We start from the raw sequence: 24,647 nt of genomic DNA on the forward strand, positions 1-24,647 counted from the left end.
TAAAAACATTCCAGTAAGAATCCGAAAAAGTTGATTCCACAACAAGCAACCTCCCGCCCAGCAAGAAACCTCAACCTTCGACAAACTGTTCAATTAAAATATTTGCTGAGTAATCGCGCACTGTGTGTGTGACGTACCATGAGTAAGCACCAAGTTTCCATTGTGACGTTAATAATAAGTCTCGCTCTCAGCCCAACCTGTAAAAAATAAAGTTTGTTCAGTGAATGCAAATCTATAAGAGCGCAAAAACGTCGCGTTGTGATTGGTTGAATCGAATACACACCTCCTGGGTATCGGCGAATCAGATACTTTCGAGTTTCATCGTAAATCCAGATGATGAGAGAGAAAGGCATCGGCACGAGCCACCACTCCCACTCAAGCGGGTACATACGCAGGGCGGCGTCCATACCGGGACAGTAGGAGAGGAAAGTGGCCAAAGCTGTCTCCTCGAACAAACCAGCTATCAATACCTTGTTCCTGCACAAATGTCATAAACTTGTTGGATTTTTCAGTGGGACAAAATACATGTTGGATGTAAGAAACTAGTGGTAAGGTACCACATAACGTCTGAAAAAAGAACAATTTCCATAGAAATCATACAACTGCGACATATTATTTCCATGTTGGTCACTCACCCATTCCGCTCCGTATGAATCTTCCAAGTTATCAAGCGATCTGTCGTCCCACGGAACACGGAGTCCAAGAAGAAGATCCGGTTTGAATCCGTTCATCATCAAGATCACAAAGTAGTTCACGAAACCGGCCAACGCCTGGATCATTCCTATGAAAGTATCACGGTGTGAAAACCAGCTGATGCGTGACCTGGGCTAATCCCAATCTCAACATTTCAAGCAACAACTAACCGATTTGTCCGTAGGCGAGCGAAATCAGCCGCTCGTTCACCAATCGGTCCCTCACTGGGTCACGTGGTTGACGTTTCATGATGTCACTCTCGGCTTGTTCGTACGCGAGCGAAATGGCGGGAAGCTAAAGATTTAAATTAAAAACCTGTGTTAAAAGTCTGTGATGTCATAATGCTCCGATTGCAGCTCACAAACTGACCAGATCGGTTCCGAGATCGATGCAGAGGATGGTGACCGTTCCGAGGGGAAGAGGAACGTTTGCCATGATGAAGAGGAGGAAGGGGGTGATCTCAGGGATGTTCGAGGTCAAGGTGTAAGCGATCGACTTCTTCAAGTTGTCGAAGATCAAACGACCTGCATAAAATTAAGTTTTGAAAGCCCTTGAATAAAGCTTGTGCGGACCGCAAAGACGCTTGTATTTCAAATGTACTGGCAAACGAATCCAATTGTTACATATTTTTGAGCAGATTAATGCGCCTGATGCTAGTATCTGCGATCTGGCAAAATGTGGCTAGAATCAAATACGAACTAGAAGGGTGGCTTAGCACGTTTTGTCATTGCCTATACACCAGGGCTACTCAAATAGCGGCTCGCGGGCCAAATCCGGCCCTTTGGGGTGTTAAATGTGGACCTCAACGCTCTTTTGATTTCGGCAACAGTTATATACATATATCATTTGTGTGTTAATTACTTGAACATTGCTATTTTTAAGGAGTGTAAAGTGTTTCCAAAATCTCATATGAGCTCAGATTGTCCAACCGTGACGAAAAAATGGTTCGATTATTCCACTATACAATTGATGATTGTTTGCGCACAATTGTGTTTGTGATGTAATAAACTGAATTTAAATCATTACCTTGTAAAGCAGTTCTGCAAATCCAGATAAAATGTATTCTGTATGGCGTTGTGCCAATATGCTCTCGCAAGAAGTAAATTCATGTTTAGTGCCCCATTCAAGCTTTAATCTTGGACCGCGATTCTCTCCATTAGCTATAACCCACACCGGCTAAGATCTATTGCATTTCCATTTTCGACAGAAGTGTCCGCACCTTTAGTAATTCTTACCTTTTCCATCTGGACCCTTGGCAAAACTAATTGAGTAGCCCTGCTATACACTATAACCTATTTTAAAACATTCATATATTTCCTCTGCTTATTTTATATTGGGTCCCACATTATCCAGCGTCTTTCATAACCTTAGTTGTTTCTGCAGGCAGAAACTCATCGGTCCCCACACATGCAAAGTTAAAAATAATGCATTTCAAGAGATTACCATAAGAAAGTTTGAGCCCAATCCGCCAATGTTTAAAGGTTTGACCACTAGAGGTGTTTTGAGCAACAACCATTAATGCTTCTGACTACATAGGGCTGTTAACAACCCCCTAACTGCCATGCCACAAAAACATCCAACAAGCAGCCCACAAACACAAGTAACACACAACTGGTTGCCCTTGTAACACTATTCGGTCACAGAAATCTTTCGTTTGTGCTGCCCAATAACATACAAATACGTTTTACACTTTGGGGGCTAGTGGGGTGAATGTTGGGGCTACAGGGTTGAACACAACAATCAACACCTATAAATGGCCTCTTCTTCAAGCTCTCCAAATTTCAGCCCATTCCGACACTGTTTAAAACCTCACCCATTTTAAGGGGTTAACAGGGTAAATACTGGGGTTATAAACACAAACAAAGTGGGATGAACATCTACATAACTATATCTACCATCTGTGTAAGTTTCCTCTAAATTCATTAAACATTTGATGGCAAACAAGTCGGACAAACTTTGGGGTAAAAGGGGGCTAGCGGGGTAAATACTGGGGTTATCAACACAAACAAAGTGGGATGCACATCTACATAACTATATCTACCATCTGTGTAAGTTTCCTCTAAATTCATTAAACATTTGATGGCAAACAAGTCGGACAAACTTTGGGGTAAAAGGGGGATAGCGGGGTAAATACTGGGGTTATCAACACAAACAAAGTGGGATGCACATCTACATAACTATATCTACCATCTGTGTAAATGTCATCGAAATCCATCAAACATTTCATGGAAAAACGAGTCGGACAAACTTTGGGGGAGAAAAAAAAGAAGAAAAAAAACAAACAATTTTAGTAAAATCAATATGTATCCCCTTCAGGGAAGGGGACCCATAATTATACTTGTAGCATATTTGGTAAGAAACAAAGTAAAATCATCTCATGTTATATTAAGGTGCAGCCCGCAATCTAATCATGACATTTGTATTTGGCCCCACAGCAACAAAGGTTGCACACCCCTGCACTAAATCATAACTTTTCCAAAATTTTTCATCATCTGCCACCTCCCAAAATTTCAAAAAAACAAGAATTTTTGCCCACGAATGTTGTAAGAAGCTTTTTAGACCAAATTGCCACCGAACATCTTATATAATTCGGCAAAACATAGTTTGGAAGGCGACATCAACAATATTAACCTCAATGACCCATGACTTGTTTGTTACCCCACATATTTACCCTTTCCCATCCCACTTGGGATCCCGACCCACGATTTTGGGGGAAAACGCACTGATGCAATTAAACAAAAGACCGATCTACCAGAAATGAGGTAATAATGTTTGTTTTATTGATTTGTTTTTCATCAATCAAATATTTACCTTCAAATCATGCTGAAGTTTTTTGTATTCGATTTCAAGTTGTGCTTCTCACTCATAGATGGCGCTAGTGTGCTGCAAACTTGAAACTCCCATACACGACTGCTCCGAGGCTAAATCCTGTCACGAAAAAAACAAACATTAAACCGAACCAGCAGGAGAACTTATATCAGACAGGGGTAGGAGATCAGTGGTGGGATTCAAATTCTCTGTCAACCGCTTCTATCACAAAAGTCGTATTTGTCAGCCGGTTCTGTTACAAAAGTCATATTTGTCAGCCGGTTCAGTTACAAAAGTCATATTTGTCAGCCGGTTCTGTTACAAAAGTCATATTTGTCAGCCGGTTCTATCACAAAAGTCATATTTGTCAGCCGGATCTATCAAAACAGTAATATTTTTCAGCCGGTTTTATCACAAAAGTCATATTTGTCAGCCGGTTCTATCACAAAAGTCATATTTGTCAGCCGGATCTATCAAAAAAGTAATATTTTTCAGCCGGTTTTATCACGAAAGTCGTATTTGTCAGCCGGTTCTGTTACAAAAGTTATATTTGTCAGCCGATTCTATCACAAAAGTCATGTTTTTCAGCCAGTTCTGTTACATGGAGGTGTGTATTCGATTCATACTTTACAACCAGATTTTAAAACTCTGTGTATTAGATAAGATGCAAAAGTCCATTGACAGTAACCAGTAATGCTAACTTGTTCGGTGATCTCATAAAATTTTGTGAGACGGTTCTATAGAACCAGTGTGACCTGAGTGAACCCCACCACTCATTTTAGGTGATGACTTACAGAGGGGTCAACTTCTGTCATTGAGCCTTTCTTCAAGGGCAAAGGGATGTCGTCCATCTTGCACTGCTGAAGCAGGGAATGACGAGTTTCCTTCTTCTGTTCCAGCTTCAACTCTTGAGCAGTGATTAGCTTCTGATACTGGCTTAATTCCTTTAAACACAAGACATGTCAAAATTATCATGATTTGGATCTGTTAAAAACTTTGTAACAAGTGGTTTTCCATACAACTGGTGAAAGTTAGTGCTTATGTTTTACACACAATTCAACTAAATACTTAATAACTTTCAACTTGGGCTAAACATAAATGGTTAACAATTTAGAATTAAATTTCCAAGCAAGTGACAAAATATTAACAAAACAACGTCATCATTTGATGTTTTCATTACAAATTTTTGTAAATTCTATAGAAATAAAACAAAGATGACAAATCCCCACTGAAAAACAGGCATATGTGTCATGTACCTTTGCAACTTTGCCCAAATCCTTCCTTAAATCCTCAATTTCCGCACATTTCTTGTCGCTTTCGTGTTTTTCTCAATCTTTTGAGATTTCAAATTTTGAAGTTCATCTTCTGTTTCTTGGATCAACTAAAAAGTTTTTGTCACAAATATTAAAACAAAAGAATAAGCAATGAAAATGCAAACACATCAACAGCAAACACCAAAGTTAAGTTGGCCCAGGCTTTTCGGGGCCGAGTTCCGGGCTTGGGTTTCTTCAAAAAACGGACTTGATTCGGGTCTGACTTTACACTCTGTGTGTCAGTATTTATTTGAATAAATTTAAGTAGCTAAGAAGCCAGTTGCTAAACCAGACCTAATGTCAAACAGCCGCCTTGTTCGAGACCAATTGTCTATTGTGTTTGTTGTCTTGCTTTGTTGTCCAATTTCAGGCCCCTTTACAACTCTGAGCAACAGACCAACAATTTTTCCAAAACTGGGTTGATGTGATTTCTATGCTCAAACCTTCATTGTTCTCTTTTCCTCCCTCTTGTGGTTCTCGATATTTTTCTCGTCATTTCCAATCATTTCCCGCCATTTCATCACGTTTTGAAAAGTATCCAACGAATTCTCGTACTCAAGCTGGTTAGTCAAGCGTGACTTCTGGTTGTCAAACTCCAATCTGCAAAAAAATCCAACTTTATTTGATCATGAACATAAAGATTATAAACACAACACAACGGTTTCTTACAGTATAAAAACCCTAATGCCAAAATGTGATTTAAATACAACCAAAAATGGTTTAATTGTGATTTTAGGAAAGATTTCTGACACTTGGGATAAATTATAACAAACAAGTTTTTGGGTACAACGACCCTGTCACCTTTTCTTGAGCGTCTCCTGTTGTCTTCTCAGCTCTCTCTCCTCATAAACTCGAATATTTGGAACTCCAATTTGGACACAGAAAGTACGGAAAACGTCATCCTCAACCTGAAATTCATGTGTCATGCTTCAATCCACAGAAAAAAGTTTTATAAAAATCAGCAAATTTCTCAAATATGTTGACCTCGTTCATAGACAACTTATAATGTCCGATTTCTCCCTCTCTCGATCGAATCCGTTCCTCAATTTCCATAAATCTTGGCTCAAAATTTTGAAGGACTTGTTCTAATTCAACAATTTTCTAAAAATAACATTCATTGTCAGGTTTTAGTTATTTTTTATGCAGCCTTCTTTCTTTCTTTAAAACACACACACAAAAATCGTTTTCAGCCAATTTGTAACATTTACAACTTTTTGGCTCATTTTGGAAAAATTAGTAACTACCATGTTATAAATAGAAGGAAAAAGAAACACTATTTAACTTGCAGTGTTTTGGGATTGACAAACACAACTTCAAGATTAAGCTCTACACATTGCAGACTCAACTGTCTTTTATCAACCAACACTTTATTCTCACAAGCCAAAACAATCACCTCATCGTGGTCTTTCATGCTTCTCTTCTCAGTGTTGTCCAAATCATTCTGGGTGTATTTTATCCGACTTTCCAGTCCAGTTATCTGACTTATCACATTTTTCAAGTCGGCTTCCTTTCGTTTCTTCTTCATTTCTGCATGTTTTTCAAACAAAACTTGATTAAAAGGTGCCGAGTAAGAAAATTCAGCGTGAAAACTAATACATCCATATGTAAGCTTTTGCTGCCAGGCATAAAAGAAAGTTTCTAGAGCTCATCTGTCAAATGTATTTTATTCCGACGTTTTGACACCCTATACGGTAAATACATTTTTGCATTTTTTGCTGTTATTTAATGGGTTTGTCCTACTTTTTATATTGTTTGCACACACATACTGATGTTATAAAAGCGAAATGCATTTGTTTTTGTAAAACAAATAAAACACAAGTTTACACAATAAGAATATGGACAAGTTATGTATATTTATTTTGCTATCGTGTGGAGATCACATTTTTCTACAAGTTTCTGCATATGTGTGTGCGCACGCCTGTACCCCGACCATGGCACACAAATTAGCCACTGATATACAACTAAGTACAACACTATATTTAAGTACCCATGTGGTATTATACATGTGGTACTTGTACTTGGTATCAAAGGTATACACATTGTTACGTCTCGTAACAAGACATTTGTGCCAAAGTGACATTTTGATGACGTCACAGCAGTTGGGTTCACATTTAGTCACGTGCGCCATTGCAATCGGAATGTTTTAGCTATGGGTTCTGTAACGGTCTTACAATGCGGTCTATTCAATCTCGTAATTGAAAACCCGCTCGCTGCACTGATATTTCTGTAAATCTTGCAAAAGGCTCTTCTGGTGTATATAACCTAAGGCCTTGCTGCTCAAAGGCAGTTCTTGTAATGTCGTATTCCTCTCGTATCCTATCCATATCTAACATGTGTCAGATCTAATACCGAATTAATATCTTGTAAATACATCCTATAGTAATCAGAAAGCAGTTGTGCCTTGTTACAGAGGTGTTTTGAGATCAGACTCATTACAGCGATAAAATAAGAACTCACGTGTGATCTATTTGCATTGAGAATTTGTAATATCTGTTGTCAGCCTGGTTAGCTCACTCTAATCGAATAGGTTCTTAGGCAATAGGTCGCAACACACATGGTACTCATACTCGTACCCGATACTCGCTTTAATATCTGGTATCAACCCATCACTACGGTTTCCCAACAAACATTGCACCCAACCCACCTTGCTTAAGTTCCTCCGTCAGCTTTTCTTTCCTCGATTGCAAATGATCCAAAACCTTCTCGTCCCACTTTTGGGCTTTCTTCTTCAAATCAGTTGCTCCACCAGAAATCACACCAGATTTTTGAAACAAAGTCCCATCCAACGCTACAGCCTGTACAGCAAAAGTGGTTATTTAATAGTGAAAATGACAGCCCAAATAGATGTAAAAAGCGTCATGCTTCATATTTCAAATACTGGTGATGGCATGAGCATTTGCCGAAACGTTTGAACTATAAAGCATGTCGCTTTTTAGGTCTATTTGGGCCGTTATTTTTACCATTTAACTTATGAACAAATCCATAAATAGTGCGTCCAAAGAGTTGATATATTTTTCACAAACAATGTTACAACACTCGTGTTAAGCATGCAAAGATTACAACAGATGAAAAGCTTGGATGATAAAGCTACTACAGACTTCGTTGAAAGCAAAGTTTCGAAACTGGTTACAACACATGAACAAGTTAAAGTAAAGTATGAACACTTTGCAGGCCAAACAGCTAAAATATTAAAAAATGTTAGTTTAATGCTTGATTGTGATTAGTGCAGGGGCTTTTGGTAAAATAAGATATTGTATTATGCCATGCTCGTCAACAATTGTGTCACAAAATGAAATTCTAGCAAAAACGAATTACAAATTGTATGTGTGTAGAGTAAAATCATATCACAAGCAAGCAACAGCCAAATTGGTACAAAGTTTACAGGTGGACTACCAGCTTATTTGTTATATTTTTAGTTTTTGGCACTGATTGCTACGATTTCAGCACAAATTACGAACACGTCACTAAACATAAACAAAGCTACCATTAAATCGTTGAGTTGTATGTCCAAAAAACTTGGATGTGAGTTATTTCCCATGACCCAAAACTAATCTGGTTTACACAGATGAAAAACACCATGCATATTTCTTCATGCACGAATAACAGTTAGGTACATAACTACTGCAAGCCAATCACTAAAATGTTATGATGTTCATTAAGCCACACAAAATTATGTTAGTTGCCATGCAATAAGCACACCATAGCAACCGTAACCTGGTTTCGTTTTGCAACACCGTCCTGACGACCAAAGCTATCCTGTATAGAAACTTAAAGTTTAACCAAAAGAAAAACAAGAATCTGTTGAGTTTGCAAACCTATATCACTCTGCTATGGTTGCAAAACACAACACATTAAAAAAAGATCTGAAAATTTACATAAGCCCCTAAAAAATTTATATACATATCAATAATATTGATAAGAAAGCCATATTAAAATGAATGCAACCTTATTATTTTAAATGATCCAAGGTAATTTACAACACATTATGACAAACAAGTAGAAAAACACAATACATATCAATGAGATCTAAAAATTCACCCCCTTGAACATAATTGAATTTAATCTTATTATTTTATTAGACTCAAGGCAATTTACAAACACATTATGACAAACAAGTTGTAAAACATGTTTTTACTAGTGATGCTTTGGTTGGCCTTTCTTGGTTTCGGCCCGAACCTTTTTAGTCAGGTTTGGTGCATCACTACTTTTCACTACAAACCTTGTGTCGTTGCACTTGACCGAACGCAACCCTTCGTGCATCATCGGCATTTTCACAAACCAGTGAATTCCCGCAAGTAAACTGCAACGCTCGCTTGATAGCTGGGAGTTCGTACTTGATTACATCAATCACAAGTTTTACTCCACGCGGCTCCCTGCAAAAGTTAAGCAACAAAATCACAGTTGTCAGCCCATCCCTAATATTTACATAAGTCATAAGTTGTCACTCACCTAATTTCTCTCAGTTGGTCATTAATTGGTTTTGCATCGATATAATCCAGCGGAAGAAATGTCTCCGGCTCAGCGCACTGTTCCTTCATATACTGGATACAATCTCGAGCAGTTTTCTCCGTATCGCACACGATCGCGTACATGTACTTGCCCAGAACTTTGGTGATTGCGATCTTGTATCGGTTATGCACCGGTTCACACAAATCCAAAACTCGACCGTACTGCAACAATAAGCAAAGTTGATTCGCAAGCTATCTTGAAGCAATGAACCATGACCAGGTTTGTAAGAGATAAGTCAATTTGATTTGTGGAAACTAAACGCAAAAATCATAAATTTAAGGGGTGAAAAAAATTGTGCATAAATTTATTACAAACATCGTTAAATGACAAAATGTAAACTATCATTACTCACCACACCAGGAAACAGTCTCCTGAGTGTTTCAAGTAATTCCAATCTTCGTTTCTGTCTGGAACTTTCGGTCCGATCCACTTTTGCATCGCCCTGTTTTCTCATCACCTCTTCAAGTTCAATGTTGATTTCACGAATTCGCTCAAACGAACTTTGAACCTGGAGACGAAAAAAGATTGTTTGTTAACTAATGTCCACAATGTTGCTTTTCACTTTGTAGTTCTGGTTTATATCTGCAGTGATTAGGAGCTGTGTTAAACCACAGTCCACCAAACCAGCAATGGCATCTGTATACAAGCAAGTCCCTGTTTAGCTCAACAGATTGTTAGTCATAACTCTAATATTTCTATTCACCAAGCTAAATATCAAACTGACAAACATACCGTGGTCATATTAATTTTGACAATAACACCATGTTGATAATGTTGAGGTGTTACAACAACTCACCTGATTTTCAAGCTGTTGTTTAAGTTGTTTATGTTCCTGCAAAGTTTTTCGGCTTGTTTCGATGTAATCCCTTAATTTCTCAGCACGAGCTGATGCCTCTTCTAATTCCTTTTGTTTTTGTCGTTGTTGAGACCAAAGTTCGCTTTTCTTACGTCGTTCAGCATCCAACCTAATACAGGCAAAGAAAGAAATAACTGATACGACCATTTATTTTGTGCAACAAGCCATAACAAATAGGAAATATTTGACAAACACAAAATAGTTTGGTTTCACTTGTTCGTATTCAATATTTTTATGTAAACATTAAGTCAGTTTGCTGACAAACTTATCCACATTTGTGAAGCTTGTCCTTTGTATATTTTAGGCCTTATATGATCCCAACACTCAACTTACTTTTCCTGGTCACTCTGTTGTTCTCGTTGAAGTGTTTCAATCTCTGTATTGATCGCAGTCGATCGTTTTGCTGCTTCCTCCTTCAGGTGGTTGTATTCACGAATCTGTGACTCCTCAAGTTCAAGATCACGACCTTCACCTTGACTCTCCATCTCCACCTAGCGGATATATTTGTGTTTATAAACAGATCAATGCTAAATTATGAGAAGTTCTTATCTTTCTTATTTGCACCTGTCCGTCAAACTCCTGTCGCTTCTGCTCAATTTCAGAAAGTTGATTTTCCAAATCCTTAATAACATGCATGTGGCTTTCGTGGCGATTTTCAGCAGTTCGAAGAGATTTTTTGGCTGATTCTAATTTCTTCATTACAAAGTTTGTGTTTTCCTTTGCCTGCAAAAAAATACTTTGAAGATGTTTATTTGGAGTTTAACTTGATGTAAAGCACAATAGTTTTTGCCATGGTCTGTCATGTGATTATTTCTGCACACATAAAGGTGGTATTTTATTCTTTGGTAAAAAGCATCTTGTATGGCAAACTTGCATGAAAATAGACAACATTATTTTAATCAACTGATTACAAAAAGCTATTTGATATCTCACTTTAATATACAGAGGTCTTTTCTTGTTTAATTCAGTTTCTTTTTCTTGAATCTTTTTGTCGAAAGCAGATAATTCCCGAAGAAATTTTCCTTGCTCTTGTTTTCGTTTCTTCACCTCTTCGTCAATTTTTTCCCGCTTCTTGAGGTGATGTTTTATGTCGCGGTTCTTCGTCTGTCAAAACAAATTTTATTAAACTAACATTTACCCAGTACTGCAAGTGGAGATAAAACTGTATAAAAATAGGTTTTGAAGAAATGTTACAAAAACAGTTAACACTTTTAGTCTAGTTGATATAAATCTCTGTGAAAATATGTTTTGCTTAGAGTTCGAGTTTTGATAAAAAATGCAGCTGTCTGTTAATGTACATCAAAGCCAAACAGCCTATGCCATTAATGTGTTATCAGTGCGGGTATGGGGCAACAATTGGTGGCGTTAAACTTGACGAATTGGGTCTTGTATCATTATAATGTAACAAAAGTGACTTTTCTAACAAATGCTTGAGGTTATACTGTATATATAATTGTTAGCAAAGGTTTAAACTAGTGATGCACCGAACCCGCCTAAAAAGGTTCGGGCCGAAACCGAAAATTCCCGTTTTTTGGATGGTTTCAAGTGAACCTTGTGTTGTTGATGCGAGTGAACTCAATTTTGACAAACTAAAATCACTTTCACACTGGGTAAACTTTGCTAAATATCTATTATTTTGCAGACACTGTGGCTGGTATTTCATAGATACAACAAATAGTTAATTAATGATGTTTCGTATGGGCGTAAATGAAATTTAAGGCCTTAATTCCGTGCAATTAAAAAGTTCGGTTTCGGCCGAATTTTCAAAAAAGTTCGGGCCGAAACCGAAACATTGGAAAACAGCGGATTCGGCCGAAATATTTCGGCCAACCGAAACTTCGGTGCATCACTAGTTTAAACCAAATATTGTGCATAAGTTATAGTAGCAAATTATGGAGCGTAAGTTGTAACATTATTTCCATTGTAATTGTCATTGATGCTGTTGAGGCCTTGCAGCAGACAAGAGAATTGTGCACAATAATTGAAACAATTAACAAAAGCCGGCATTGAACGCATGTTTGGCTGATTGCTGGCTGCACCGAACATGTTAATATATGAGTCTATGTATGCAACTTTTTTGTTTTCAACGCAAGTCTCAACTAACGTCAGTTTCTTCATGTATCGCTTCCATTTCTCTCTCATTGTAAAAAAGTTTAAACAACATTAGTTGAAGTTTTGCCAGGGAATGATCGTCGTGAAGTTTTCTGTATTTCTCCGCTTCGTCTTTCTCCTGTTTCGCCTCTTTTCGCTCGGCAGCGATCCCTGCAACAAAACTACAAAGTAAGCGACATTAACTCAAACACAAACCACATCTTTACCAACTAAAGTCCAGCAAAAAGTCAAATTTTCCACAGAAAAAGCATTTCACCTTTTTTCTTGTGAAATGAATATTCTGTGTCTTGCTCTGCTTTGGTCATTTCTACTTTGGCTTTATCATAATCCTCTTTAAACTCTCCTGAACCACTGATTTCCTCAAAAAGTTGGGTCCGTTCTTTTGGATTCTTCATTGCTATCGAGCCAACTTGACCCTGGTAATTAAAATTGTATCACTATTACTACATCATCTCTTAAAGTTAAACTACATTTTTTGGTACAAAAATAAAACAAGTAGCTGATTTGTAAGAAAATAAAACAACTGCAATTCAATTCATCAGTTAATTTACATTGAAGTCAATAATAGCTTTATTGCAGTCTGTCTTTAAGTTTGCAAAGTTTAAATTGTGACACTATTTAGCCTGACAAACCAACAGAAAAGTAATTCGTGTAATGAATCTGGACCGCAGCATAAACATTACTTCGCTGACATCGGTTTAATGTTCTTCACATAAAAATAAAATCAATCAAAAAACAATTCAACTATATAAACCACAAAAGTTTAACAGAATCATTTTTTACAAACAAACTTACTTGAAAGACAAGAAAGTTTTTGACTTTGATAAAAATATTAATCTTTTCCATTTCTTTGTTGTAATCAGCATGAGATACAACTTTGTCATTTACTCTGTGTTCTGCCGAGGAACCCTTAATGATTCTAAACAAGATTAGATGGTTGAACTTAATTGATACAATTTTGAAGAAAACCCAGTTAAGTTTAGTGATTGGACGGACACCCAGTACTCGGTACTATCGAACGATTTCAGTGGTATCGATACTCATACTAGGTATTGAAATATTTTATCCCAGTTTTCAATACCAACGTTCGATACCAAAGGCCGGTTTACACCATAAGAAAACGGGCAACGTTCTGCAATATTTGCCACAAAATCGGGAAAAAATTAGCCAGTGATATACAACTAAGTACAACACTACACTTAAGTACTCGGTAATCGGTATCGAAGGTATATACATGTGGTACTCGTACTCAGTATCGATACTCGCTTCAAAATCTGGTATCGTCCCATCACTAGTTATTTTATTCCAACAAATAATTCATGTCATTATTAGTTGTTTATAAATGAAAATCATGAAATAGGGCAACAATAAGAAGATGTGACATTATACCAGGAGAAATATCATTTGGTTTAGTTTTTGTTTTTGCATATTCAGTTTAGGTATGCAATTTGTTGTTTCTACCTTGAAAATTCAGTTTTTTCTCCATTTTCGTTGCAGTAAGTTGCTGAAACTCTTGCACGATTTGCGACTGGTCGTCCGATTGGAGCTCCATGGATTAAATCGGAAAGTTTCTTCACTCGAAGGGAACTCGTTTTCTCCCCAAGAACAAAACTAATTGCATCCATAAGATTTGACTTTCCTAAAAATAAAATCAACCATTTATTGTTTACAAAGCAACTCTATCAGTTCAGAAATTGATATTTACAACACACTGTAGCCAGACTGCAAATCAAACTAAAAGCAAAAATATGTCAGAGAATAAACCAGTCTGCAGAACACGACAAGATCAAATTTGTTAGGAAATTACCTGATCCATTTGGTCCAATAATTGCAGTAAATCGCTTAAAAGGGATCAAAATTTTTCCGCGGTAAGACTTGAAGTTTTCCACCTCAATGCTTTCCAAATATCCATTCATTATTTCTTCAATATTTTACAAACAAAATTAGGCACTCAGCAGTTAAGAAGCCCTTCAAGACATTGCCATCTAAAGACTTCTGCATGTACAAGAAAAAGTTTCGATCACACGTTTTACCTCAAACTATAGTTTGCTATAGCAACTTTAAACTTGATTAATATGAATAGTTTGAAAATTAAACCTGTGAATTTCTGTTTAACTGTAGCAAACATAAAAAAAACTAAAACTATTTTTTAGTCACTAAAACAGTTTATTTTATCACAAAAAAATATTTTACAAACTTCTGAAAACAATCCAAAATTTCCGCCACAACAGTTTTTATACGTGCAGGAAATTCTGCAGTGGTCTGGATTTTTTCTTTCTGCAATGGAATTTGTAATTATAATTGAGTTTTTAAATTCGGTTTGCAGAACGTAGAACAGTTTTACAAGCATCTGCAGCACGCCACACACAAAATGACTAATATCAAAAATATCAAAAACAATAGCAACCCGTTTTTATCTTTTCCGCTCGATCAGATTATTTTGCCGCCATTTTAATTTACTTTTCTAATCCAGAGCTGTGGAGTTCAGGGAGAAAATGTTGTCATAGTGGATTTTACAAGATTCTGTGACATTTAAACAAAAAAATGCTTAGTACACTAAAGATACAACTGATAATGAGCGTTTTATTGCAGCGCAATACCTTCTGTAGGTTAGATGTAAGACCACACAATGTTAATTTCAGGCTTTACGTCACCGGTTGCAAATAGGAGCTAAATGTTTTTCGGGGTCGGGGAACAACGTCCAAACGTTTTTTACGGTTGCTTGGCGTGAGATAGACCTGCTATTGCCATCTGAAACCGGTCTCTACCGCGAAAAGTTTATTTTCTGTCTATTTGGTTTATCTTTTTGCTGTGTTGTTGTCTCACCAAGCAGCAAGCACTCGACTTAAACGAAGGTTAACCAAAAGCAATCACACAAATGCACAAGCGTCTTGAGTGTACGCGTCATACCAGCAGGAACCTCGGGGGCTTGGAAAGTGGTTTTGTATCTTTGTTTTATCGATAGGAAGTGAATGCGAGACGTAATGATGAAAAGCTTTTGAAGCGAGCTGTACGACTCACTCCAGGAAATATGCTGCACATTATCAGGTGGGGAATTCGGCAATATACACAGACAAGGTTGTTGCAAACGACTGCTGGGTGAAAGAGTTTAAGTATAAATTTGTCGAACTTATAAACTGATGACAACGATTTCACTCGGTAACAGAAATCATTTGTCAGGCAGAATTTTGTGCAAGAGGAAAGATTTATTAAAATCTGTTTCTTGTTGTTTGCAGCAAAGCAATAGCGCAAAAAAGTAGAGAAAATATTCAGTGGCATTTCATGTAATTACTTTTACAATGGCTTCAACAAACGAAGTAAGTAAAACTGTGATAATTTACACCTTTAGTTGTGTTATTAGCATTTTGCGAACATTGTAATAATAATGCAGAGAATTATTCAACTATAACAAACCTATAGTATAGGGAATCGTTGGCTAAATACCTTGATGGCTGATAAGTTTATATTTATGCTTAATTATTTGTAAAGTAAAACATATTGAAGATTTATAATTTGTTCGTTTCCGTAAAGCTACGAAAATTGGACTGTCGTGACATCACGTGTGACCTTGACAAGTTTGAGGCCGGTTCAGGAGGTTTCGGGGATGTTATATTCGGATACCACAATGAGTTAAAGAAGGAGGTTGCCATCAAAATATTTACAGTCGATGGCGCAACGCACAAAAAGTCACTGGTTGTGAAAATGTAGGATTTGTCACATACAAAAACTACAATAGCTACATTTATCGAAATATTCTTAAGGTTTCAAGAAGAAATGGAACATTTGCTGAAAGCAGATCATAAAAATGTCGTTCGAATTTTCGGCTACGTCCAATGGTCTTTTGCAATGGGAATTGTGATGGAATACTGCAAAGGTGGAGATTTAGAAACTTTACTAATGGATACATCCAAAGAACTGGGCCTTGCTGTGCGCGTTCGCATTTTACACGAAATAGCAACAGCAATAACTTTCTGCCACAACTTGCCCGACAAACGTTTAATTCATCAGGACTTAAAACCTGGAAACATTTTGCTCACTGAAAAGCTTCAATGCAAGGTTGGCGACTTTGGCTCCGCCGAACTGGCAACACACAGTACTTCGGCAACTGTGAATCCTTTGGCACGAACCAAGAAAGAAAGGCTTCAATACACTCCATACTACACCGCGCCTGAAAAACTGAAGGACCCAGCCACCAAACCCAAGACGAAACATGACGTATATTCCTTCGGAATGATAACTTTCTCGGCTCTTGCTCGTGAAGCTCCTTATCCACATCTGGAAGGCGAACAACGAAGAAAGCTGTTACGACTAATCGAGAACGGAAAAAGACCGGACTGTCAAGAAATACAGGATTGGATGCAAACTTTGGTCGGTGAAGACAGAGAAATTGCAGAGCAACTCCAACTACTGATGAAGCGATGCTGGGATCAAGATCCCACAAAACGGCCCACAATGACTGAGATAAAAGAAGAATTAAAAAATCTGTTGGAAAAGCAAAACCCAGAAAACCTACTTTCTCAAGTAGAAAGTGTTGCCAGGGAAATGGTTATCAATCAACCATCCATCAACGAAAGTCAACGCGTCCCGCTTCATTATTTCTCACCAAGGACTGGTCGTTTTGAGGGTAAACCTTCATATTAAACACCACCAACAAAAGTATTCTTTGAAAACAAACTGTTTTACTTTTTAGTACCGTCTACTACATCTAGTCGCACAATGGAAACACCTACCGAACCACCAGCCGGCGCACAAGAGCAAGGTTCCTCTCAACAAAGGGAAATTCCCACCAGTAGCAGATCACAGCAGCCGGGTATGAGATACATTGAGTTGAACTTGTAGTTATTCACATAATGTTGATAGTTGCATCGTGGCCGATAATTTTGTGTTAAATTTTTTGATTTCAGCGCCAACTAGTGGAATATAAACACAAACATCTTTGTGTTTAGGTTCCACCGACTCTGCAAGTACCGGATTTCAACGCTCCACCGAATCTACAGAGGAAAGTTCCCATTCCAGCAAATCACTACAGCAACACGCGCGTGAACGATCAGGGGGCGCTCAAGAGCACATAGAGTCTCCTCCTTCTCAACAAAGGGAAATTCCCACCAGTAGCAGGTCACAGCAGCCGGGTAAGAGATACATTGACTTGAACTTGTAGTTATCCACATAATATTGACAGTTGTATTGTGACCGATAAATTTGTGTTATATTTTTAGATTCCACCGAAGGAACAGAGAATAAGGGGGCCAATACATCCATAGAAATCACACAACCGAAAACATCAACTGAGGAAGTTTCAAGGGAAACCCCCCAACCTCAGCGCCCGAGTAAAAAAATTAGTAACCTAGTGGACTGTGTTTGCGCCAACTAGTGGAATATAAACACAAACGTGTTTTAAGCTCATTCTAAGAGCGCCTTTGTGTTTAGATTCCAGCAATCCTGCAAGTACCGGAGTTCAACGCTCAATCGAATCTACAGAGGAAAGTTCCCATTCCAGCAAATCACCACAGCAACACGCGCTTGAACCAACAGGGGGCGCTCAAGAGCAAGTATCATCTCCTTCTCAACAAGGTGAAATTTCCACAGGTAGCAGATCGCAGCACCTTGGTAAAAAAAGTTTCCAAAGTTGAACAAAAACGTTTTTAAAGTTTTTTGTTGTGTTTAGATCAAACAAGACCTGTAAGAACCCTGTTGAAAGAAATTCCCCATTCCAGCACATCTCCACAGCAACCTGCAGGTAAACCAATCACAAATAAGTAGGCAATAACAATTTGAAACCTATGTTGCAACAATAAGTCCAAAACGTTCCGGATTCGGGCTTGCACACACCACACGTTGCGCGGTGTTCGTATTTTAATTGATGAAGAAAATGATTTGTTTTTTTTTTTAAATATTTTGGTCAAGAGAAAGGGATCATCTCTTCTGTGAGCCTTTAAAAACCACCAAACAACTTCAAATGAATAAAGTGTCAGTCTTAAACATCAACAAAAACCTAACCCATAAAAAATCTTCGACTTACCATAGACTCGAGTTCTAACATCAATAACATTTCGACACGTGACTACTTTGTTGTGAATAAACGCGGGAAAACACAAACATCTTATGCAAACCAAATTTACCGTGACATATATTTACATAAACTACGTTTGCAAAAAGTATCAAAACACATCGCTACACCACCGAATTTTCACTTTTTCAGTCTGCAGGTCATATTGATTGCTTTTTTACACCTTTAGTTCTTTTGGACGACACAACGCGGATGTTAAACGCTTATACCAGGAGTGTCAAACATGCAGCCTGCGGGCTTGGTGGACGTGAATAAATTTAAAAGGAAAGGTTCTTTGCCGATCAGGGTACACGAGCGTTAGCTGTTAAGGAACTTCCGATAGTCAGTCTCAATCTTTTGCGTAACCATGAAAACGGAACATGACAGTGATACACCAACGTATCTTTGAATTACGACTAATTTTCCACCACAAAATTTACAGTGAGTGTCATAATTTATTGATGGTATTTTACAACGAACCTGTTGGGTTTGATGTTTTTAACTGGAAACCAGTTTCAGTCGTGGCCACTTCATTTAGAAAAGTTCGCGCGTTGTCACGCTTGTCCTCAGTGTACAATCGTATCTAACATACATGGAAAACGAAGTGATTCTTGCGAAAAAGAAAGGCGTGTAGTTATGACTGTACGCTTTATCGAATAAACCATCGTGAGACTGCGGAAAGCTGATGGACAAATTTTCTATAGCAAGCTGGTTCATAATCACCAATTGTGACGTCCAAAATTTTAGGACTAGTCACGGCCTAAGCTCACTTTAGGCAAACCTAGGCTAATGTCTTCGTTGGTACCATCATCAGGTACAATGAGTCAGGAATTCACAACTGCCCTCTAGACTGCACAAACTGTGGTTTTCAGTGTTATATTATGGCAAAGAAGGTGCAAGAACAGTGCACGAATGACAACAAATACAGTTCGTATCCAAGATCCAAAACAGCTGAATTGCGCCACAGTGGATGTCAAGACTATACAGAATAGAGGAAATTGAGACAGTTAAGCAGTTGAGCAGTTGAGCAGTTGAGCAGTTGAGCAGTTGAGCAGTTGAGCAGTTGAGCAGTTGAGCAGTTGAGCAGTTGAGCAGTTGAGCAGTTGAGCAGTTGAGCAGTTGAGCAGTTGAGCAGTTGAGCAGTTGAGCAGTTGAGCAGTTGAGCAGTTGAGCAGTTGAGCAGTTGAGCAGTTGAGCAGTTGAGCAGTTGAGCAGTTGAGCAGTTGAGCAGTTGAGCAGTTGAGCAGTTGAGCAGTTGAGCAGTTGAGCAGTTGAGCAGTTGAGCAGTTGAGCAGTTGAGCAGTTGAGCAGTTGAGCAGTTGAGCAGTTGAGCAGTTGAGCAGTTGAGCAGTTGAGCAGTTGAGCAGTTGAGCAGTTGAGCAGTTGAGCAGTTGAGCAGTTGAGCAGTTGAGCAGTTGAGCAGTTGAGCAGTTGAGCAGTTGAGCAGTTGAGCAGTTGAGCAGTTGAGCAGTTGAGCAGTTGAGCAGTTGAGCAGTTGAGCAGTTGAGCAGTTGAGCAGTTGAGCAGTTGAGCAGTTGAGCAGTTGAGCAGTTGAGCAGTTGAGCAGTTGAGCAGTTGAGCAGTTGAGCAGTTGAGCAGTTGAGCAGTTGAGCAGTTGAGCAGTTGAGCAGTTGAGCAGTTGAGCAGTTGAGCAGTTGAGCAGTTGAGCAGTTGAGCAGTTGAGCAGTTGAGCAGTTGAGCAGTTGAGCAGTTGAGCAGTTGAGCAGTTGAGCAGTTGAGCAGTTGAGCAGTTGAGCAGTTGAGCAGTTGAGCAGTTGAGCAGTTGAGCAGTTGAGCAGTTGAGCAGTTGAGCAGTTGAGCAGTTGAGCAGTTGAGCAGTTGAGCAGTTGAGCAGTTGAGCAGTTGAGATTTCTGAAGTTCACAGTACCTAGGTGTTTGACATTATGGTGTTGGCTTTATCGTCTAAACATTCAAACAACAATAACAAACGAAAAGTTACTAGAAACACTTCACATGGCTATACATTAACATACTTGTAAACTTGCTGACATTTGGTTAACACACAAACATTTAAACTAAGTCGATTCTAACAGATTACTGCACTAAAACATACAAACTGCACTTTTAGAACAAGGTGTGGCTAAGTCCAAGCACGTTTTAGTCACATGACGCATATAAAAGTTAGGACCCAAAACTAACAAAGAACAATGCACTTGGGAATAGACGTAACGCATGGTTGCACTTGGGAAAGGAAGCATAAAAATCATATTTAAATATCGTGAATTTGTCCGTAACACCAATCATTATAAATTTGGTAGATTCATTTCAGGTTTTTACATAAAAATGGTACAATGCACGACCTATTCTTACTATGCAACAACCTTTGGAACTTCTCTAACGTTCAAGTGAATATATTTAAACGCAACGGAAGTTTAAGGTTAACCAAAATTCAGTTGTCTGCAACTTATTTACAACCAGTCAACTATGACCATCGTTAACATTCTGACTCTGAGACTGACAATTGAAAGCGGACTAACGACCACCACGCTGTTGGGTCAATCAGCCACACCAATGGTTGTCGATACGTCACATCACTCCATCGGGCTGCAATATTTTACTGCAAGTCAACTTACACATCTCGCATAATAGGCCCGAAAGTTTGATTGACAGGCCTATACATTAAAGCCTCCGGAAAAACCAAGACAACGAACACAATAGACACTTGGTCCTGAACAAGGCGTTTTACGGCTGTTTGACATTAGGTCAGGTCCAGCAACTGGCTACTTAGTTAGGTAGATTTTTCTATAAAACACTGACAGAGTGTAAAGGTTGGCCCAAATCAAGTCAGTTTTTTTGTAGAAACACAGGCCTCAAACCGGCTAGAAACCCAAAAGGACCTGGCCAGAACCAATAAGCGTTTAGCATCGTTTTAAATTATGATTCTAAAGGCCTTTTTTTGCAAAACTACCGTCGCCACCTGAGCTTAAGTGCAGCGCTATGCAAGTCGGTATTTTGTTTTTGGAGGATGTCATGGCAACCGTATTCCATGGTTCGGTTGATGTGACTCACGTGTCACCAGTCATGCATGTCCTTCCCTTCCTCTCGCCCCGACTTTGTGGCAAGATTTTTGCGCCTCTGATCAGCTACCCGACCTGTCATCTGATATTGCACATGTAGTATTGAACTGGATTAATTACACACCCGTGTTTAAGCGCTTTGGGAAATGGCCAGAAGCAGTTTGAAGTCACACGATTGCTGAAATTAAAAAACAAAACGAAACAAAAGAATCTAAAAGCGGTTTGTAAAATATCACTGTTATTCAATTGCTTTTGTATGCCTGAGAGGTTACTGCAGGTCAACTAGCACGTCTTGCCTAGTGCGATTATAATTTGAATAAAAACGATATAAAAAAAACACATCACCACAGCAACCTGCAGGTAAACCAATCAAAAACAAACACGTAATGATCATTTGAAAGCCATTGTTGTAAATGTGACGACCAAATCTTTCTGGTTTAAGCAGACTTTTTATACAAAACCGTTTCAATGCTAACTCCACGTTTAAGTAAAACATCGGGTATTATTTGTGTCAAATAGTTTGTTGACCAATCTTATGATGAAAAATGTCATTTTTTTTTCTTTTTAATGAAAATAGGACTTTTTGCCGCAACCAGACAAAACTGTTGCCACAGAAAGAATCTATAGTCTTCAAATAAGGGTTTGTCACATTTCGGGCATTTCGTTAGAGCGGGGTTAGGCAACACTTTGCATACAGCGAACCAAAACCAATATCAGCTATAAAGTAGCGACGGCCCCAACTTATTTTTCACTTTCAATTCCACTTTCCTTTATTTTAGCGGATTTTCGCCAGGTTGTCTCGTTTTTAGCACATTTTGACAACAGCGATAAGAATTTTTAATTTTGTTAGATATATTGCTTATTGTTTGTTGTTTAAATTTTCAGCACAATCGGCCTAATGATTTTTCTTCGGTTTTCATGCTTTGGGAAAAGATCCTTGTTTTAAGCATAATCGCACTTTCATGGGAAACCAAACAACTTATTGCCGTTTCAAATTAACTATATTTCGTTCGTAAGTGTATACACTGCGACCGTTAAATTTTAAGTTGGTTTTGCTACTCTGCTGCGATATGCAGTAATTTAGTGGTTGCATATTTTTAACAACAGCCTCGTCAAATGATGAAGTTTTTTAAAAATCCGAATACCTTAAAACAATAAATATTGAACCCGAACCCATATGACAAGCGGTTCGACTCCCTGGTGTATAGATAGGAACGCATTTAAAATTAGTCGACAAATTTAAATCCAATACATGTATCGCAAATGGTGTATGTGGTTAATCATTATATAAGATGCAGTTTGTTTAAATTGTAAATATATGAGAAAGCAGCTTCCAGTTTTGCCTAAAAACATCGAATTGTTCTTTTCAACTATAATAATAACAGCATTGTGACGAAACAAAATCTTTGTTGGAGAACAATAACATCAAGTTTTTGCAATTCAATTTTAGAAAACAAAACACCAGAAAATAATGATAAAAAATGTCTTAAATAAATAACTGTTAAATCTCTGACAGTTAATTAAAGCTGTTTGGTTTGGGATAACCCTTGTAAAAAACTGATTGAAAATTAACTTCAGCCTCTTATTAACCTTACCCCTGTTTGACACCTAATCTAATAATTTAGCTCTTTACGCCACCTAGCCAATTTTTGTTTGATCTTTTTTTTAATTTTTTAGTTCGAAACTTCATTATTTTTGTTAAACAACCCTTTGATTTGTTTTTAGATGAAGGTGACGACTTCAATCAACTCGTACAAAAATATGTTGATTTATTAAAAACAAAAAAGTATGACGAAGCAAAAACGACAAAACAACAACTTTCAAGGTCATTTGAAAGTCAACTAGGGGTCACTGCAGAAGACTTGAAAGCCGAAGCCACAAAATATCGAAATGAAGGAAAATATTTGGAAGCCATTTTGTTATCCAGCATTGCCGCAGATTTCTATGTGAAGAAAAATCCCGACTTCGCTGTAGCGATAAGTGTAGCGAAGTGTGCGTGGGAAATTCAAAATACAATCAAACTTTTGATGAAAAATTCTTCTGATTTATTTACGAAGTCGAGAAACAGAGCAATCGTGCGCTATCACGTGATACCACTGATGCATGACATAACTCAGCAAATCCGCGACCTTCAAATAAACGAAGAAATTCGATGTGAACAGGAGGTTTGGTGTTTACATCACATTGAGTGGAGTCAAGGTGACATCGGGGATTGGGCATCGCAGAAAACAACAATAAAACTTGGACTTGAACTTATGGAAACAAAGTTCGGGAATAAAAGTTCAAAGTATTCAATCTACGGTCACTTGTTGAACAAACTCGGTTTTGTTTGCGGTAAAACTTTACGATTCAAAGAAGCAGTCGAATATTTCACAAAATCAATCGAAGTTTACAAAACAGCGGAGGATTTACCTGAGGAACGACGAGGAGAATATACTGCAGGAAGTGAGAGGGGTTTGCAAATATACAAAGCAAAGCTTCTAAAACATCACATCGAACACCCAAAAAATTACAGTGAGTGTCATAATTTGTTTGTAATATTTCGAATAACTATAAGAAAGGCTTATGTAGTTATAACTACACTGCATCGAATAAACCAACGTTGAACTTCGAAAATACAGTTGAAAAATCCAAATCATCTGCAGTTGGCTTGTTCATAATCACCAATCATTATAATTTTGGCAGATTCTAAAATTTCGCAACCCTTTCAACATCTCTAACGTACAAGTGAATACATTGAAACTTGTGATGTACTGAAATTTCGGTTGCCTCAAAATGAAAGTTAAAGGTCAACCGAAATACGACTCTCTGCAATTTGTTTGCAACCAGCAAACTTTAAGCATCGTTTAAATTCTGACTCTGATGGCCTAGTTTTATGAGAATTTCAGGTTCTAACATTTCAAAATAATAATAGCTAAATTGCCCTTTTTCATGTAAATTTGCCGCTTATTTTTTATACTACCTAATATATAAAAAAAATATTTGCATTTAGCCTGCAGTATCACGCTCAAATGTTAGAACCCAAAAGTTTTATTCGATTTAGCATTTTAAATTCGCGTTAAAGCACACCAGTTTGTAAAAATCACACAATTTATGTTTTTTTACCTGAACCCGCTGTATTAATTTGGACACAAAATGGCGTCCATGTGGCTCTATCGCGTAACGATGGCTTGGACTACTTGTGTTTTATATATACTTTGGGTTCAGTTAATGCGAACCACGTGCCACCAGTCATGCATGTCTTTCCATCGTCCCGACTTTTTGGCAAAATT

At 37.9% G+C, this 24,647-nt stretch overlaps 3 protein-coding genes across 3 annotated transcripts; 1 reads left to right on the forward strand and 2 right to left on the reverse strand.

Annotated features, from left to right (window-relative positions):
- Positions 1-77: 77 nt before the first annotated feature.
- On the reverse strand, positions 78-4,476 carry LOC145215540 (sodium/potassium-transporting ATPase subunit alpha-2-like). The gene is made up of 6 exons (XM_080084242.1): positions 4,308-4,476; positions 1,063-1,217; positions 864-987; positions 636-781; positions 284-567; positions 78-197 (listed from the first exon to the last, which is right to left on the reverse strand). Exons 1-5 carry the CDS (start codon positions 4,474-4,476, stop codon positions 376-378), a joined length of 786 nt encoding a protein of 261 aa, XP_079940368.1. The 3' UTR covers positions 78-197; positions 284-375.
- LOC145214214 (structural maintenance of chromosomes protein 1A-like) lies at positions 1,153-14,286 on the reverse strand. Its single transcript, XM_080082704.1, has 22 exons — positions 14,099-14,286; positions 13,753-13,930; positions 13,087-13,210; positions 12,548-12,707; positions 12,284-12,441; positions 11,113-11,283; positions 10,744-10,902; positions 10,513-10,670; positions 10,120-10,288; positions 9,676-9,831; positions 9,264-9,484; positions 9,034-9,187; positions 8,529-8,570; positions 7,459-7,609; positions 6,208-6,341; positions 5,799-5,915; positions 5,616-5,722; positions 5,258-5,414; positions 4,758-4,882; positions 4,296-4,445; positions 3,505-3,621; positions 1,153-1,217 (listed from the first exon to the last, which is right to left on the reverse strand). The coding sequence occupies exons 1-19, from the start codon at positions 14,205-14,207 to the stop codon at positions 4,784-4,786; spliced, it is 2,724 nt and encodes a 907-aa protein (XP_079938830.1). The 5' UTR covers positions 14,208-14,286; the 3' UTR covers positions 1,153-1,217; positions 3,505-3,621; positions 4,296-4,445; positions 4,758-4,783.
- A 1,540-nt stretch (positions 14,287-15,826) lies between these two features.
- LOC145215541 (uncharacterized) lies at positions 15,827-24,095 on the forward strand. The gene is made up of 10 exons (XM_080084243.1): positions 15,827-15,995; positions 16,053-16,915; positions 16,982-17,101; positions 17,238-17,420; positions 17,508-17,618; positions 17,719-17,877; positions 17,957-18,028; positions 21,715-21,735; positions 23,101-23,889; positions 24,061-24,095. Coding segments are annotated over exons 1-10 (2,355 nt in total). The 5' UTR covers positions 15,827-15,993.
- The last annotated feature ends 552 nt before the right edge of the window (positions 24,096-24,647 follow it).

Source organism: Phallusia mammillata, chromosome 2, assembly GCF_965637545.1.
Source record: "Phallusia mammillata chromosome 2, kaPhaMamm4.hap1.1, whole genome shotgun sequence".
Classification (NCBI taxonomy): domain Eukaryota; kingdom Metazoa; phylum Chordata; class Ascidiacea; order Phlebobranchia; family Ascidiidae; genus Phallusia; species Phallusia mammillata.

Excerpts from the sequence above, each read along its gene's own strand:
- LOC145215541 (XM_080084243.1), top strand. Across the intron at positions 17,102-17,237 it reads TAGCAGATCACAGCAGCCGG|GTTCCACCGACTCTGCAAGT; the intron begins GTATGAGATACA and ends CTTTGTGTTTAG. Across the intron at positions 18,029-21,714 it reads ATCTCCACAGCAACCTGCAG|CATCACCACAGCAACCTGCA; the intron begins GTAAACCAATCA and ends ATAAAAAAAACA.
- LOC145215540 (XM_080084242.1), bottom strand. The coding sequence starts at position 4,476 with ATGATAATTTTGACATGTCTTGTGTTTAAAGGAATTAAGCCAGTATCA. Across the intron at positions 1,218-4,307 it reads AGAAAGGCTCAATGACAGAA|GTCGTTTGATCTTCGACAAC; the intron begins GTTGACCCCTCT and ends AATTTTATGCAG. Across the intron at positions 568-635 it reads ATTCATACGGAGCGGAATGG|ACGTTATGTGGTACCTTACC; the intron begins GTGAGTGACCAA and ends TTCTTTTTTCAG.
- LOC145214214 (XM_080082704.1), bottom strand. The coding sequence starts at position 14,207 with ATGAATGGATATTTGGAAAGCATTGAGGTGGAAAACTTCAAGTCTTAC. Across the intron at positions 7,610-8,528 it reads GTGTTGCAAAACGAAACCAG|GCTGTAGCGTTGGATGGGAC; the intron begins GTTACGGTTGCT and ends TTTGCTGTACAG. Across the intron at positions 4,883-5,257 it reads AGGAAAAGAGAACAATGAAG|TTGATCCAAGAAACAGAAGA; the intron begins GTTTGAGCATAG and ends AAAACTTTTTAG.